This window comes from Pseudonaja textilis, chromosome 2, assembly GCF_049901715.1.
Source record: "Pseudonaja textilis isolate UNSWEBS1 chromosome 2, rPseTex1.2, whole genome shotgun sequence".
Classification (NCBI taxonomy): domain Eukaryota; kingdom Metazoa; phylum Chordata; class Lepidosauria; order Squamata; family Elapidae; genus Pseudonaja; species Pseudonaja textilis.
In genome coordinates, this window is record NC_141991.1 from 5078177 (window position 1) to 5096411 (window position 18235).

Consider the following 18235-nt stretch of genomic DNA (forward strand, 5'->3'; position numbering starts at 1 on the left):
TGTTCACTTGCACTTAAAGAGGAAAATGATTAATGCTGTTTAGTAATTTTTTTATGAGGAAACGGTTACAGAAGAAAAGAATCTGAATTATTCCCAGAAGTCTTATCATGCCTGATACATTTTTCTTTCTGTTTTCTTCCTTCCTTCCTTTCTTTTTGCTGCAGAATCTCAGAAGGGCAACCAAAGGGTATGTTTATATAATTAGAATTTAGAACTAATTTTATTGTCACTTTAAATGTACATTAATGTTTATATAATTGTGTCAGTGGGTTGTATTCATTGAATGGAATGGAATGGAATGGAATAGAAATAGAAATAGAAATAGAAATAGAAATAGAAATAGAATAGAATTCTTTATTGGCCAAGTGTGATTAGACACACAAATCATTTCTCTTGGTGCGAATGCTCTCAGTGTACATAAAAGAAAAGATACATTCATTATGAGTCAAGAATCATAAGGTACAACACTTAATAATAGTTATAGGGTACAATAAGCAATCAAATCATACTAGGAAACAGTCAGTATAAATCGTAAGGATACAAGTGACAAAGTTACAGTCATACAGTCACAAGTGGGAGGGGGGATGGGTGATGAGAAGATTTATAGTAATAGTAATGCAGACTTTGTAAATAGTTTGACAGTGGGGCCAAATTGGAGGCATTAAAGGACATTTATTTACGTTTTGGATTTTGTTACGTTTGTGTTACACTCCGGGTCATCCCAGTTGGGGAGGAACATGGGCCAGTCCTGGAGTCTGAGGAAGGCTCAGACGAGTGCCCTGAGTCAGGGCAGAGATGGGGCCAGGGCCGTCCGACAGTTATCAGCTGCCTTCGGAATTGGAGATCAGTGAGGCAGAAGAGCAGCTGGAGCCTGTTCCCAATGTGCTCATGTGCAGAGCTGCCAGGAGAAGGGAACAGTTAAAGAACAAAGGTCGACTCAGGAGTAAAGGCTCAGGTAGACAATGAATGGCCTCTCCCATAGGGAATAAAGAGGAGCGAAAGGGGAGTGGTGTTTGCAGGAGACAATTAGTTTAATTCATTAGAGTGAAAATCTGTTCCTGACTTCTTGCCAAGTAATTGCTGCTACAGCATGGCATTTGGAAGATAACAGCCTGGCAACTCTCCAAGCCTGCTAAAAGGTCTGTAGTTGTGAAATCTTATGAAAGACTGTTTGCCGGGACTCTTCCTCCTGGAGAGGAATTCCCTGTATAACCTAAATAAAAGGGGTTTTATTGGGACGAGGAGGAAGATCTTCATGATCTTGGGAAACCTATGTCAGAACAAGAAGTTTGGGACTCTGTTGAGGTTGTAAGTTGAGTACCACCTGTATAGGAGGGCTGATTTCAGCTTATGACAAGAGAAAGTATCAAAATAGACAAGAAATGACAACTAGGAAATCGGTCCTAGATTGAAATCGGGTATAAAGACCGTTGTTTAAATCCGAAAAGGCTCTTATTTCTCCCCCCCCCCTTTTCCCCCCCCTTTTTAATCAGCAGGAAGAATGAGGTATTTTCTAAATGTCAGAGAGACTTCATGGAGGTGGAGTGCAGGTTCAACCGCTTTTTGAGAAAGAGGATTGAACTAAGAGAAGTTTTATGTACATTTAAAGGTGAGTTCAGACCGTCAATGGAGATGTTGGTCTAGGAGAGTGGTGGCTAACCTTTTGGGGCTCCAGTGCCCAAAATTACGCGCGCAATTCCCCCCACCACCGTCGCTGCCCCCTTACCTGCACTGCGTCTCCCAGCGGATTTTCGGCCTGTTTGAGGCCTTTTTCGGCCTCCCAGAGGCTTGAGAAAAGCCTTTGCAGGCCGAAAAATAGGCCTGTTTTGTCTCTGGAAATACAGGAAGTGACAAAACTGGCCTATTTTTCGGCCTGCAAAGGCTTTCCTCGAGCCTCTGGGAGGCCGAGAAAGGCCTCAAACAGGCCAAAAATCAGCTGAGAGGCGCGCGCATGCACAGTGAGGTAAGTTTGCCTGCCGTTCGCGTGCCAACACAAATGGCTCTGTGTGCCACCTGTGGGATGCATGTCATAGGTTGGCCATCACAAGTCTCGGAGCAAAAAGATCCTGGTTGGGTCCCTTCGCAGCCACAGAAACCCCGGGAGAAATTGGGGGCTAGCCCCACCCTTTCAGTCCAAAATTCAGGGTTGGGGAGAGAGGAAGGGGGTTGGAGTAAGAGTGGGGAGACCCAGGTTTTGGTTCCCCCCTCAGCCATTGAAGCTGCAGACAGGATTAGGTCTACTTCCCTCATCTAAGCCTGTTCTGTCCCTGATCCCCAAATACCACAAACCCTCTGAGGTAAAATCAAAAGATTCCTTTATTAGGAATACCGGCAGCGCCGACAGAAAGTTTTTCTTGCAGGCTAACAAGTCCGTCCAGCCGAAAGATGAGTAGTTGTCCGCCCAGGGGTGGGCTTCAAAAATTTTAGCAACGGGTTCTCTGCCCGGTTGCTGCATGGACGGTCACTAAATGAACTGTTGTAAGTCAAGGATTACCTATAATCCCTGGTGGGCTTAAAATGGAGGGCCACGGTTCTTATTTCTCTCCTCTTATCTTTCTCCCCTTTCAGAATTGCTGAAGCTGGAAATGGAGGAAGAGGCAGATGAATATGTTTTACCAGGTAAAACTACAGTATATTAAACTACTTTTAAAAAATATATTTTTCTTTCTTGTCTTGGTTGTGCTGCTATAACTAAGTCAGAACATGAAAAGTGCCAGGTGAAGAGTTCGAGAAAAATCCCCCACACACGCACCCAAAATGTTCAAGGCTGGATATTTCAGAGCCATCTCTTTCTTTTGGGGTAATCAAACCCTTCTAGAACCTGAAATTACTTATGCTATTCCAGATACAGCTTGGCTTCAATGGAGCATTTATAGACCTTTCTTTATAAGAGCCATGGTGGCGCAGTGGTTAGAATGCAATACTGCAGGCTACTTCTGCTGCCTGCCGGCTGCCTGCAGTTGGCACTTCAAATCTCACCAGGCTCAAGTTGACTCAGGCTTCCATCCTTCCTTCCAAGGTGGGTAAAATGAGGACCCGGATTGTTGGGGACAAGAGGCTGACTCTGTAAACCGCTTAGAGAGGGCTGTGAAGCACTGTAAAGCGGTATATAAGTCTAAGTGCTTATTGCTATGGCTGTTTCTGTGCCAGGAATCGTCTGGAGAATCTGCTGAAATGTGAGGCCCCCTCCTCAGAGGAAATCTATTTAAAAGGCATAAAGTAAAATGCACAGATATTGTATTTATTTATTTATTTTAGGAAGTGTATATTGCCGCCTGTTTGCACATGGCCACTCAAGGCGGCTTACAGGAATATTAAAACCTCATATATAAAAGAATAAAACTAATAAAAGAGAATAATATCATAATATAATAAAATAACACAGACACACACCCTCCCCCGGCGGCAACAGATCACATGAGCCACTTAATGGGCTTCATCCCCCTCTTCGTTCCCTTGGCCCGCTGGCAGAACCAGGTCTTCAGCACTTTCCGGAAGAGTGTTAGAGTGGAGGCCATTCTAATCTCTGAGGGGATGATGTACCAGAGAGAGGAAGCCACCACGGACAAGACCCTTCTTCTGGGTCCCACCAGGTGTATCTCCTTCGGGGATGCGACCCGGAACATTCCCTGCCTATCATGCCACCGTCAGAGTCTGAATCCGAGGAGGAAGACGAAAAGCTGACATTGGCTGTAGAGGAAACTGGCTGGGCAGAGCAGGGTAGAGGTAGAACAAGGGAGAGGGAATTGAGAGGAAGACCCAGGCCCACCCTCTCTTCATCCTAGGGCACCCAGGGAGGAACGGAGAAGAGAGCAACGTGGGTTGCGTGGCTTACGGGGAAGGAAAGGGCCCTGATTCCCTTCATCTACCCCTCTCCCCTGCTCTGCCCAGCCGGACTTGGCCCTTCCCTAGTTTCCTCCACAACCAATGGAGCCACACTCCCACTCCCGGTCATCTGTTTGTCTTTCTCCTCGGATTCAGACTCCAACAGCGGCATGACATTGCCTCCCCGCTCTGGTAGGTTGGGGAGATGTGACGGCAAGAGACAGTCCCTCAGATAACCCAGTCCCAAGCCATGAAGGGCTTTAAAGGTGACAACCAGCACTTTGAATTGTACCCGGAAACAAATCGGCAACCAAAGCAGCTCCCACAGGAGAGGTGATATACATGTGCACACTGAGGCCTGCACAAAACCATGTATTAAGTGTAATAATTCTAGACGACAAGGTATACATTGTGTTAGAAAGGAGACCAATTCTGCTCAAATCCAGTTACCAACGTATTTAAATATTGGAAGTATGTGTTTTAAGGCAGGGGTCCCCAACCACCGGTCTGTGGACCGGCACTGGTCCGTGGAACATTTCCTACCGGGCCGCCGGTTTGCTGGATGCCACCATCTTGTTTGATGAGAAAGTGCTTCCGGGTGAGCTTTTCCGGTTGGAAAGTGGCGTTTGGGTCCTGAAGGAATTCTCGCGCCTTAGTTTCATAGAAGGGAGGGGCTTCGAACTAAACTAAGGCGCAAGGATTCTTTCAGCACCCAAGGTAAGGCAAGCCAAGCGACCGTCCTGAAGCCATCCCGAAGCGAAGCCCATCGACAAAGGTACAAAGGAGGAGTTGAAGGTGGTGGGGAAAAGCGGGGGATGGCTGGCTGGCCGGTCGCTCGGCTCGCCTTGCCTTGTCATGCGTGCTGATGCTGGTACCGGGCCGCGGATCATTTTGTGATGCCAGTACCAGGCCGTGGCACAAAAAAGGTTGGGGGCCACTGTTTTAAGGGATCTGTGAATCAATTAATTCCGTAAGAAAACAATACCCTTTTTAATGTGTAATAATTCTAGACAATGAGATTTATTGAAGTTAACTTTTTGTGGGGGAGACCGGAAGCCCTTAACCTCTTCATTGCCTACATACCTTACTCAAATGAAAGGGTACATTTCAACCAGAGGGTAATGAAAAATAAAAGTTGTGAAATTTTGTTTAGATCCTTGTTTTTCAATCTTGGCAACTTCAAGACGGGTGGACTTCAACTCCCAGAATTCCCCAGCCAGCTGGCTGGGGAATTCTGGGAGTTGAAGTCCACCCATCTTAAAAACAGCTAGGTTGAGAAATACTGGTTTAGGTGGAATATTGAGGGTGGTACTTTCACTCAGGACTGGGCTACTGGGGGTTCACAGGGGTTTAGGAAGAGCCCCAGTTAAGATTCTGTTGCAGTTCAGAGAACCCCCAAATCCCACTCCCGGCTGTCCCCGCCCACCCCACCCCGTCCCTCCCAGGAGTCCCCACGCGGCCTGTTTTGGGTTCAGGTAAGTGAAGGGTGCACACAGAGGTTTGGGGAGGGTGAAAAACGGGCCTCCCGGAAGTTTGGGAAGGCCGGAAATGGGCCCATTTCCGACCTCCGGAGCCCAGGGAGGTTCTTTTTTTCCCGTCCGGAGGTGCGAGCAAAGCCTCCGCACCCAGGGGAGGGCAAAAACGCCCCCCTCCCGGTGATGCAGGAGGACGACTAGACCATGTCCACCATGACCACGTCCACCCAGCAACCGTGCAGAGAACCCCGTTGCTAAAAATTTTGAAGCTCACCCCTGCGTTCATTTCCCGTTATATCATTCTTTTTCGCCTGGGCTGTTTTTTTTTGTGATTGTTAATACTTTACCCCAGCCCCACCCCCCCAAAATTTGAGAGTTTCTGACCTTTTTGGTGGTGGGGGTCTTTCCTATCCCTGCGTTGCAATGGGATGCTCCTGGATGGATGAGTCGACGAGTGAACTGACAGATAAATGGCCCGAATTTCTGAAGAATATTTTCTGCTTTTCCCTCAGGAGCCCAAAAAAAATCCACAGGGTACTTCCGCTTTCTCCAATCCTGCAGAAGGACTGGAAGGGACCTGGCTTTGACCCAGCAGGCTCAGGTGAGGGACATTCCAGGTGAGAAAGGGGAGGATTGCGAAGAAGGAATATTGGGGTGGCTGGCAGATCTTCTAGAGGGGTGACTTTCTCAGGGTTGTGCAAAATCAAAATTACAGGTGGTCTTTGACTCACAACAATTCATTTAGGTCAACACTTCTTTACTTTCCTACCATCGGGTAGGAGATATAGAAGCACAGCCAGCCGAACAAATAGGCTGAAAAATAGCTTTTATATGTGGGCTGTCAGACTTCTGAATGCAATATAACACCACAATTAGGTTTAATATGATAGACTTGCAGGGCCAGTGCAACGTGCAGCATGTTCATACCGGGGTAATATAATATAATGTTACATATTGTTCTGACCAAGGCTTATTGAGACACTAACCAAACACGTTAGTCCCAAAACCCTTTTTTCTGTATTTCAACGGCTGTGAATTTTAGTCATTCACAGCCCGTAATGAGTCTCCAACAGTTTGTAAATAATCCCATGGAAGCCTGCCAAAGTCCTTCAGGATAAGTCTGAGAAGCACTCACCTTTCTTTATCTTCCTTGAAATGCTGCCAACGGCTAAATTTCCAATTAGTTATACAAGGCCAACCGGAGCACCAATTCAACACAGAGCTTCAGGTTTCAAACCGACAAGTACGAACAAAGTTGCTTCCTGCAAAGGTTTCCGTCCCTTTGTTCCTCCTTTATGTCTTATGGGAGGGGCCAATCACCTCCAAGCCTTACTCCCGAGTTGCCCCTTTTGTCTTAACTGCTCTTGCCTTCTGGCAGCTCTGCACATGCGCGCACTGGGAACAGGCTCCCCTTGTTCCTCTGCCTCGCTGCTGCCAGATTCTTCAGGCTCCGGAGTCAGCACATAACTCCCAGATGGCCCTGGCCCCATCTCTGTATCGGACGCAGGACCCTCATCCAAGTCCTCCCCAGACTCCAGGACTGGCCCTTATTCCTCCCCACTGTCCAACTCTGCTGCCATCTCCGTAGGCTGCTGGCGGACCACAACACATATAGGTGTATGGGAATGTGTGTTAGTTATTACTTATTTGGGTTTAGGGATTTCTATTTCTTTCATTTATTATATTTTGTGTTTTGGGAGGGGCTGCACCAAGGGAGGCTCATTCAATTTCATGGTACACATGTTGCGCGTTGACAATAAAGGTTTGTTTCGATTCAATTTCGTGACCGCTCGAAGTTACAACGGCGCTGAATGAAAAAAGTGACTTAACGCCCACAGGACTGTTGCACCCTCCCCAGGGTCACATGATCCGAATTTGGATGGAATGGAAAGATGGTTTTGTTTTATGTTTTATGTTTGTATTTGTCAATGTTTGTTGATAAAATAAATTAAAAAAACCTTTTAAAAAAAGAATTTGGATGCTTGGCAGCTAACTCATACTTATGACAGTTGCAGTGTCCCAGGGTCACGTGATCAGCTTTTGCAACCTTCTCACAAGCAGAGTCAGTGGGGCAGCCAGGTTCACTTAACAACCGTGTGATTAACTTAACAACCTCAGTGATTCACTTAACAGCTGAGGCAAGAAAAGTCTGAAAATTTTTGGCTTAGCAACATAAATTTGGGGGTCAGTTGTGGTTGTAACTCGAGGACTTCCTGTATTTGCCTGCCTGCCTGCCTGCCTGCCTGCCTGCCTGCCTATCTATCTATCTATCTATCTATCTATCTATCTATCTATCTATCTTTCTATCTAGCTATCTATATTTCTATCTATCTATCTATCTATCTATCCATCTATCCTTCTATCTTTCTATCTATCTATCTATCTATCTATCTTTCTATCTATCTATCTATCTATCTTTCTATCTATATTTCTATCTATCTATCTTCCTATATCTATCTATCTATCTATCTATCTATCTATCTATCTATCTATCTATCTATCTATCTATCTATATTTCTTTCTATCTATCTATCTATCTATCTATCTATCTATCTATCTATCTATCTATCTATCAACTGAGGCAAAAACAACAAAGTTAACCACAGGTGGGAGGCAGTTGGAAGGGCCTATTACATGTGCAAGGGCTAACTTGATTAATGATATATAAAGGCATAGATCTCTCTAATGGTAGTTTAATCCTCTGCCGATGTCAGCAGAGGCTGACAATACTTAGTAAGTATAATAAATATAATTTTAGTTTTGGAGATGGCAAGATGTCTGTTTCTTTTCTTATGAGTATACCTGGAACTCGTATTTTTGGAATTGTTTGTAAGAAATAGATATGTATTATAATCCCATCAAGTAATCCCAAGAAGCAGTCGTGGCAGTGAATGTGTCAATTCTAAGTTTTAATACAATGCAATAGCCTTACAAACAAAAGCTCTTTTGGAATTCTCCATAATGTTCTAAAATGGAGGAAGGGTCCCGAGAGGAAAAAAAAAGTCATAAGAAACCCTGTTCTAGAAGAATTAACCCCTGTGGAAAAAGATTCTCCCTCCCCAAGAAGAATCAATAATACGACACTGATTTTGGAGTCCAGATAATAACGGTCGATATCTTAGCAGTGTTTTGTGACGGAAAAGAATGCTGTATTTTGAAAGAAATACAATTGTTTTATAGTTATCAGTTGTGAAAAGAAAAACAAGGGATCTTGCAGATGCTTGAGTCTTGAGTTTTGGAAGATCCCAATACAGGTAGTCCTCAGCTTATGACCACAATTGAGCCCAAAATGTCTGTTGCTAAACAAGACAGTTGTTAAGTGAGTTTTGCTCCATTTTACCTTTTTTTGCCACAGTTGTTAAGGGAATCACTGCAGTGGTTGAGTTAGTTTACTTCATTGTTATTGCACCTGGTACAACGAAATTAAATGCCATCTTCAGTGTACAGTATACATAAAAAATAAAACAAAAATGTACATCCTTCACATTCTGTGCAGTTGAATTGAAAATCCCTGATATTGCATTAATATTGCACAATGCAGTAGAATTCAACAGAGCAACTGCCCTGGGATAGAAGCTCTTTTTCAGCCTGTTTGTCCTTGTTTTTATTCTCCTGTCCCGTCTGCCAGATGGTAATAGTTCAAAAAAAGGGTTCCCAGGATGAGATGGATCTTTGAGAATGTTTTGAGCTTTCTTAAGGCAGCGGGAGCTATAAAGCTCTTCCAAAGAGGGGAGAGGTCAACCAATAATCCTCTGGGCAATGACATTAACCCTCTGGAGCGCTTTCCTATCTGCCACTGTGCAATTGGCAAACCATACAGAAGTGCAGTAAGTTAAGATACTCTCCATGGTGCAGCGGTAGAAGGTCCCCAGCAGTTTTTCATTCAGTTGTTGTTTTCTGAGGAGTCTCAGGTAGTATAACCTCTGCTGGGCCCTTTTGATCAGGGCTGCAATGTGAGCGCCTCAGGTCAGGTCCTCTTTTAGGGTAACACCCAGAAACTTAAAACTGGCCACTTGCTCCACTCGGTCTCCATTGATAAGCAAGGGCTGGATGTCTGACCTGTTCCTTCTAAAGCCCACTATAAGCTCCTTGGTTTTATTGTCACACGATTCTTAAGCGAATCCCTGGATTTTGCTTGTCAGAAGGTCAAAAAGCTTGCTTGTGTCTAATTGACCACCTCTCCCAATCCATTACATAGAACAGGTGCTCCTTTTGTTTTGAACGGCTCGTATTTGCCTGGTTTCTTCCCTGTTGAATAAGCGTCTGCTTGTTTCCTTCTAGCCCGTTTCCTTCGAGGAGGTCGCTGTGAGCTTCTCCCAGGGAGAATGGTCTCTCTTGGGCCCCAGTCAGAGAGTCTTGTACAAGGAAGTGATGCAGGAGAATTACGAAAATGTGACGTCTCTCGGTAAGAATATCTGGGTTTTGTTTTTCTTCTACTAAAACAGGGGTCCCCAAACTTGGCAACTTTAAGAATTTTGTGGACTTCCAACTCCCAGAATTCTGGGAGTTGGAAGTCCACAAGTCTTAAAGTTGCCAAGTTTGGAGACCTCTACTCAAATCTTCAAGATACGTTGGGTTGCCACTCTTTTCACAGCCATCCGATGATCGACTGGGGATGATGGAATGTCCTGGAAGTTGCTTGGCTGAATCATAGAATCTTCTTCATAGGGTTGGAAGACCCTTTGAAGGCCTTCCAGTCCAACCCTTTAACCAACCCTTTAGCCTGTCTCGTCTTTGGGCGCTGTGGAGAATTAACCCCAGCCTTCTTCCCTTAAACCCGCCTAATGTTTTCAGCCATTCTTCATCAGATTTACAGGGAGTCCTTGCCATGCTTGTTCTCTCCATGCTAAATAGTCCAAGTGTATTGAAGTAATCCATAGCCATAACTGAGAATCGCGCACCAAGATCCCTAAATTCAACTTTTCCCTCCCATTACTGTCTCTCATGCTGATCTCCCCCTGACCAATCAGGTTCAAGCAAGGTGTTTTAGGGACGGTCATTCAAGCTGTCATGCCCCTGTTGGAATCTGATTCCGAGGGGGAGATTGAGCACCTGACAGGAAGTGGGAGTGTGGCTCCGGTGGCTGTGGAGGAAACTGGGGAAGGGCACAGTCCAGCTGGGCATTCAGAGGAAAACTCAGGGCCACCCCCTTCTTCATCCTAGGGCATGCAGGGAGGAACAGAGAAGGGAGCAATGTGAGTTACGGGGGAGAAAAGGGCCCTGGTTGCCTTCATTAGCTGCAGCTGGGAAAACAGGATAAAGAGGGTGATTACGCACAGAACCTTGCTGGAAGCAAAGCGTGCATTATCTTTGTCAAGCCATATCTGGGTTCTGGCATCCTCACAACTATGTGTGTTTCATTATCTTTTGAAGTCTGCAATTCCTTACCCTGCCCTGTCTCATTAATTGCTGCAGAGTGGCTTGTGTTGGTTCTTATTTATAAATTATATGTACTTTGGGTTCAGATTGAATTTATTCCCCTTTAAAAACTGTTCTTGGGAGAGTTTTTTTCTCCAGCCAATGATAACTAGACATTGGGGGCCAAGTTGGAGGTGTTAAAGGGACTTTACCTACTTTTGTGACTTGGTTGCTTTTGTGCCACGCCACGCAGCATCACACAAGTGTAGGTTGGTATGCAGCTGCCTTCTTTTCCCAGCCGGGTGACCTTGAAGCAGCATCTCGGGGAGATACAGCCGTTACTTTCATTTCCCCACAAGCCTTTCCCCTCCCATCCACCCTCCCCAGAGTTCATGGCAGACTGTTACTGCATGGAAGCAGACGGTGGCAGCTGACAGAGACATTTAATACTGTTTTTATTCTACACTCACGTTGCTGTTCCCTTGCTGTTGTTCGTTTTGTGCTGAGACATACAGAAGGATGGTTCAATGACGTAACCTAGATTTTATTTTCTTGGATTTTATTTTTGTACTAGTTCTCTCGCTCACCGGTTTGGGTCCAAACTCGTGGATGGAGGAAGAAGATGAGGCCGTTTTGGGTCTGCACTCTCAACTTTCTGAGAAAGGGGACAATCAAGATGTCCGCATGGCAGGTGGGGAAAATGAAGTATGGGTCATGTTAGCAACATCTATGGCAGGGGTGTCAAACTCAAGGCCCGGGGGCCGGAAATGGCCCACAGGTTGCTTCGATCTGGCCCGCAGGGTCACCCCCGAAATCGCGAAGGAGTGGTCCGCTAGGCCTCCTCCAGCAAAGACGGAGCTTGGGAGGGCCGTGTGTGGTCCTCCCAAGCTCCATTTTTACTTGCAGAGGGTTGCAGAAAGCTGTCAGAGCCGAAAACGGAGCTTGGAAGCCCATTTTCACTGGCGGAGTGTTCAGGCTACTACAAGGGGAGTGCGGGAAAGGGGCTTGAAAGAGCAGTACGGCAGCTTGGAATCGAAAGTGCATTCCATGCATAGCTTTTCAGAGATTGTCACTAGGTGACTGAAGTTTCTGCCTTGCGCAAAAAATCTAACTGGAGAACATGATTGATGACTCTGGGCTATGGATGTGTCTGATTGGAGAATATGAATTATGATACACCCAGGGGGTTGGGGGAAAACCAGGGTCAAGGGTGACAATGGATTACGTGTCTCAGAGTCAGCTACACCCAGGCAGTGCTGGACATGTTAACTCCCAATAAATTCTGTTTACTTTGGGAAGTTTGGCTCGAGACTCATGATTTAATTGGGGTAACTTCCGGAATCCTGACACTGTCCCTGTCACTGTCCCTTTGATCTGTTCAAAGGCTGTGTCTGCGAGTGTTTGAATGTGAAATGGTGAGGATCAGCTATGGAACTCAACAGCTAATAAAGCATGTGTTCCAAGTCTCTACATCTTTTTTATCAATGATGACCAAAAATTGGATGCAGTATTCTAAGTGTGGTCTTACCTAGGCATTGCCAAAGTCCAGTTGCCATGACTCAACTTCCAGACTGATTTAAAAGTGATTTGAATTTAAAACACTTTGCATAACCTTAAGAAATAGCTGGTTAACCGATAAGCTCTGATAGCATGATGTGAATGAGCTAATCGCTTTCAGCTCCTATATGAGATTTGGGTGTCAATTGATTGCTGGAGAACTTCACTTATTCACTGAGTTGTTTTTCCATTGTTTTATGGTAGCATCCCAGGAGCAAGAAAAAAGCAAGGAGAAGGAGAAGATGGAGAAAAAGAAGACTGAGAAAGAGAAGGAGAAGATGGAGAAAAAGAAGACTGAGAAAGAGAAGGAGAAGATGGAGAAAGAAAAGGAGAAGATGGAAAAATCAGAGAAGGAGAAAGAGATGGAGAAGAAGGAGATGGAGAAGGAGAAAAAGAAGGAACAGAAGGAGAAAATGGAGAAGGAGAAAGAGAAACAAAAGGAGAAGAGGCAGACAGAGGAGGAGAAGATGGAGAAAGAGAAAGAGAAAATGGAGAAGGAGAAAGAGAAGGAAAACAATCCCCATCCAGCAAATGTTGAAATTATAAAAAGTGCCGTGATAAAAGACACAGGGCTTTGCCCAGAGGAGCCCACAACTTGTCCTCGACGCAAATCTAAAAGACAGAGCGAAGCTGGACAAAAGACCAGAGAAGAGAAATCAATTCTTTTTCCAGTGGACCGTCAAAATATCAGCAAAGGAAGGAAACCAAAACAGTGTCCCAAATGCGGGAAGGAATTTAATCAGAGTCTCCTCCTCTTGAAACATAAGCAGATGCACCAAAGGACCACGCCCTACCAGTGTTCAGACTGCGGGAAGGTCTTTAGCCAGCATGCCCATCTTATCAAACACAAGAAAGCGCACAAAAAGGAGAAACGGTTCAGCTGCCCTGATTGCGGGAAGACGTTCCATCGGAGCTCCCATTTCTACTCCCACCAACGGACCCACCGAGGGATCAAACCTTTCAAGTGTTCGGATTGCGGGAAAAGTTACACCCGGATGCCTGACCTTCGGAGGCACCAGAAATCCCACACGGGAGAGAAATCGCATCAGTGTTTCGACTGCGGGAAGAGCTTTGGCTTGTACTCCTCTCTCATCAAGCACGAAAGAACCCACACGGGGGACAAGCCGTACAAGTGCTCCCACTGCCCGAAGAGTTTCTGCCAGAGGACCCACCTCACTGTGCACAAGAGAACCCACACGAAGGACAGGCCCTTCAAATGCTTGCTTTGTGCCGCTGGCTTCGTCCAAAAGGTGCACCTGATTTCACACCAGAGGTCCCACACTGGAGAAAAACCCTTCCGCTGCCACAGCTGCGGCAAAAGCTTCAAACGCAACTCCACCCGCGTGAAACACGAGAAAAGACATGAAGAGAAAAGCGCGGAGCCTCCGCTTCCTCTCAACATTTCCCCGTCCACGCTTCCCCTCAGCGCTTCGCTTCCCCTCAGCGCTTCCCCCACTCAAAGACCCAGCTGGAGGTCCAAATTGAGAACCATGGGAAGACTTGGAAAAGCAGCGGCTTAAACCCCATCTTAGCAAAAAGAAGGAAAGAAGAGCAGCGGGTCTGAACTGGGAATATCTTGCGACGGGATTTCCCAGTTAATATTGGGAAACTTAAGAGGAACGGTGAAAGACATCAAGCAGCGTTTGGAAAAGCCATGGTAGAGGAAGGGAAGCGTTAACCCTTCTTCTCTCCTGGGTCATTTCCTGGATCCAAATCAGTGGTGATATGTTAGCGGTTCGGCCCGGTTCACCTGAACCGGTAGTAAAAATCACTACCAGTTCAGCCTAACTGGTAATTAAAAAAAGGCCTCCAATCATCTGAGACCTAGAGCGAACTGGTAGCGACTAAGGTAGGATCCCACTACTGATCCAAATGGTACTTCTTTCCTGCCAAACTACACAGAGATGCATGCTGAGAAAAGTCCAGGAACACGTGTCCTCCTGCCATTTCCCCCACCACCACCGCAAATCTACTGGCTTTGTAGGATTTAAATCAGAGAAATGAGTTTGCGGGGAATGGGTTAGATGTCTCTTCCAATCTGTTGTTTTTTTTTTAACAAATTTTATTGATTTTTAAAGACAATAAACAAACAAAACATAAAACATAAAAACATAAAACATCTTTTCTGAAAGAAGCTTGATCCCAGGTTACATCTCTTCATACAGACACAGATTCAAATTCATACTCATTTTATATACCATTCCATATCTTATTGCCATTTTACATTTTCTATATAGCTTCTCCCCTCTTTTAACTTTCTTAGTTTTATTTTATTTATCTCATCTCAGTTCAAATCATTATACTTATTATTCTTTGTCTGTCCTGTTTCCAGCTATCTATTATCTTTTCTCTTTAAACAAAATTTCTCCTGAACACTAATTGAAGTATGACGCCTTTATCTCTTTCCCTTAAATTATAACAGTATAATACATAACTTCCATTTGGATTGTGCTTAGTACATTCTAGAGTTACACACTATATTTTAAAAAAAGAAAAAATTATAAATATGTAATATAATTAAAACAATCCATACCAATTCAAACCTATCATAATTTTCTAACATTATTTCTAATACAAATATAACAATACAATCTTATGTACCTTTGCAGAATCCCTTTTTTAATTAAGTTTTTACCCATTATCTCTAAATAAATCCTGATTCTTTACATCTTGCTCCACACCATTGAAATTTCTCATCCCTTCCTTCCTCCCTTGCTTCTTCTCCCTGTCCTTTTTACCCCCTTGTCTATCTACCTCCATTTCTCTGTTCTGTATTCCCCCTTTCTGTTGTTTTCTAACATACCCACTTTTCACCTTATTTTTTCCCTTTTTGGTTGTTCTTTTAGATCTTAAAGTCTCCATTTTCTTTTCTTCCTTTCCCCTTTCTTCCCCAAATAAAGTTACTTGTTCATCAAAGATGGCTTCTTCTTTGTCCCAATCATCTTGTTGCACATTCAGTTTCTCATAGGTACAAATCGCCATTTCTAAGAATTGAAAAAGAGAGCCAAAAGAGCCTTTCCCTTCTTGTTCCTCTTCTTTGTATTTTTTAAATTCAATTTTCAATTCATCCACAAGTGAAGCCATTGTAGAAAGAAGTTTTTTTTCCAAACAACCACCCAAGTGTTTTTAGTCCTTCAAATATAATTTCCAAAAGTGCCCAAGTCATCAAACAGTCCAAATAAGCTGTTTCTTTTAAGACTTTCTTCTTTCTTCACTTTCTTTTCCTGGGGTTGCTGTTTAGTTACAAAATTCCAGTTAAAATGTATCTTTTAGAAGTCTTGTTGGTATTTAATAATTCTTTCAAATTCTAGGCAGTCTCCTCCTTCCTTCCAAATCCTGCTCGAATTATTTTCCTCTCCCTTCCCACTTACAGCAAAAAATTTTTTTTTAAATGTTCAGAAATCCTTATTATCCCCTTGACATTTAGTTATCCAGTTTAGTTACCTATTGATGCCAAGGCGGGTTTTTCCGATTTCTCATTCGTTTCTGTTCACTGTCAACGTTAGGAAGGAGAGTGAAAAACAAAAAAAGAGCTTTCCCTTTCAACTTTCATTTGCCGCTTATTCCAGATCTTCTTTGGGAGCGATGTATCTTTGATGAAATTTAAATTCCAGGTTATTTTAGATGTTACTTGTTATCCCGGTCAGCCAACACTTTTACTTTCTCAGCTTCCTCCTGCACATTCTTATCCGGATGAGAGCTTCTTTGTGGCGGCCATTATTGACTGCCCCTCGACCACTTTTGGAAAAGGGAGTTAAGCCAGCTGAGGAGGGGGGGTTGCGATCCCCCACGACCCCTGCCGTATCTCCCCTATCTTCAGTTACCTCTACGGGGTAACTATAGCCCCAAATCCTGCTGGATCGTGGCACTCCAGCGGCGAGCGCAGCAGAAACCGCGCACAATCATGGATTCCTGCCGCCGCCAAAGGCCTGCAAACCGGAAGTCCCTTCCAATCTGTTTTGAAGGATCTCGGGTTGATTTGTACGCACAAATTATCTCTGAATGATTGATCCATTGGGTGATTGACAAGGATCAGAGATGGAGGGAGGGAGGGAAGGAAGAAATAATAATCGAGAGACTGCGTATTAGGTCTAAAGTTGGCTGACACGAAGCAAAACTAAGGGATTTACTGCTCAGGGTTGGAGATTTTATTAAAATGTCATTTATAAATCTAGCTCTCAATGGGTACAGCTGTTCTTGGATGCGGCTATTCCCTGTGGGGAATCAGAATATACTGTAGCTTGAATTAGTTATAGTACCCTATACTTGTTTTGTTACAGGTGTTGTGTGCAGTAATGTTTTTAATTGTACTGTATTTCTCTAGGAGAATCTTGTCTGTATGGGATCCTTGTTTAGGAGACCAGTTAGTTGTCTGTTGGTAAATAAATGAGTTTACGCCTTGATCCAAGGCAGTAGATTCAAGGGTGTGTACTGCTTTTATTTCCTTGCGTTTCCTTTCTCAGCTAAATACAGCATCATATTAGAATAACAATTAGACCCCTTAGGCACCTCTCATACGCAGTGGTGGGATTCCCTTTTTTTTTTACTACTGGTTCTGTGGGCATGGCTTGGTGGGTGTGGTAGGAGAAGGATACTTGTCAGCACTCCAGAAAACCTCCACTCCACCAAATAACTCCCCACCCCACTAACCTGCTTTCCAGCTCTGTTCTCCTATGCAGGGCAACCAAAGAAGACCCAGCCGATCAGCTGGGACTCAAGAGGCAGAGAATAGATGGGGGCCGGGCCAGTCAGAGGTGGGATTTGCCAGTTCTCTGAACTACTCAAAATTTCCGCTTCCGGTTCCCCAGAACTGGTCAGAACCTGCTGAATACCCATCTCTGCTCATATGTCAAAGGTGCTTTGTTGAGCTCCAAAAAATGCCTTTCGTGCAGGGGTGGGATTCTACCATTTCGGCCCAGTTCAGGAGTACTGGTAGTTACAGCGACTATTTGGCCCCATCCACCCATCCTTGTCCTATTCTGTCCTTTATTTCCGGGGTTTTCAGCTCAGCTGATTGGCGCGGCAGGGCGGGTTGCCCTGCCGCAGCTCATTTATTCACCAGGACTACAGCAGAAGGTAAGTTTTAGAGCTGAAAAACTGTTTTTGAAACGTGAGCATGCACGCTCGCCAAACCGGTTGTAATTTGAATTTGAATACTTTATTGTCATTGTACGTCTATACACAACGAAATTCAAACAACACCCAGAGACCAGACTCAACATGCAAACACACATGATAATCCCCAAACACCTCCCCACCTGCCAAAATTCCCCGCCCCCTAAAAACACAGGCATCCACACAACAGACACAGTAATACTGTTCAGGAGCTCACTGATGGTGGTCCTTAAGTGCATTGTTTAAGTGCAATTATAGTTCCGGGCTAAAAACTGTTCAGAAAACAGTGTGGTCCAAGTTTAAATTGTTCCGCATCTTCTGCCAGAAGGCCACAGTTCATAAAGTGTAAGTACCGGACTTTTCCCCTTCAACCAAAAAGAATGAATTTCCGAAAGCTAGGTACTTCAAAAGGAAGTTGGACCTTCTCCCGTAGTTGGGTTTTTATTGGATTTATTTGTTAAGAGTTTTACTCCACTGCAATTTAGAAGCGTCTCTGCAGCTCACAAAGACAACAGAAGTACAATAGAAAATAAAAATATAAAGATACAAAGAAAAACTAAAAATATAAAGCATTCAGTATCACTATACCAACTCTCCACCAATTCAGCCAGTGATGGCAAAGGGCTAATTCCAAATCCTCTTAAAAACTTGTGTTTTATCTAGAATAGAATAAAAACTTCATCTTCACGTTAAATGTACACTAATAAGCATACATCAAAGGGCCTGGAAACTAAAACACATGAAGAACAGTTTCAGGAATTGGGTATGTCTAAGTCTAGAGAAAAGGACTAGGGGGGGATATGATAGCAGTATACCAATATTTGAGGGGCTGCCACAAAGAAGAGGGAGGTGTCAGTTTACCAAAGCGAAGTAGGCAACTCAAGAAACAATGGGTGGAAACTAAT

At 44.3% G+C, this 18235-nt stretch overlaps 2 protein-coding genes across 5 annotated transcripts in view; one reads left to right on the forward strand and one right to left on the reverse strand.

The window, feature by feature from the left end:
* Nucleotides 1–16637, forward strand: part of LOC113450227 (uncharacterized) — a 30140-nt gene extending 13503 nt beyond the window's left edge. For 2 of the 3 annotated variants that reach the window (XM_087927973.1, XM_087927974.1), the window contains exons 4-10: nucleotides 165–187; nucleotides 1494–1609; nucleotides 2569–2619; nucleotides 5813–5901; nucleotides 9582–9705; nucleotides 11233–11349; nucleotides 12420–16637. In XM_087927973.1, coding sequence (XP_087784099.1) covers nucleotides 165–187; nucleotides 1494–1609; nucleotides 2569–2619; nucleotides 5813–5901; nucleotides 9582–9705; nucleotides 11233–11349; nucleotides 12420–13735 — 1836 coding nt within the window. In that variant the 3' untranslated portion in view covers nucleotides 13736–16637. The remainder of the gene's footprint in view (nucleotides 1–164; nucleotides 188–1493; nucleotides 1610–2568; nucleotides 2620–5812; nucleotides 5902–9581; nucleotides 9706–11232; nucleotides 11350–12419) is intronic. The other variant, XM_087927975.1, reaches the window with a different exon arrangement.
* Nucleotides 1–18235, reverse strand: part of LOC113450224 (uncharacterized) — a 160044-nt gene that overhangs the window by 118649 nt on the left and 23160 nt on the right. The window contains exon 4 of one of the 2 annotated variants that reach the window (XR_015742450.1): nucleotides 4554–4776. The exons of the other annotated variant lie outside the window; for it this stretch is intronic. The gene's annotated coding sequence lies outside the window, so the exon portion shown is untranslated. Of the gene's footprint in view, nucleotides 1–4553; nucleotides 4777–18235 lie in introns of those variants that run through there. 2 annotated transcript variants of the gene reach the window in all.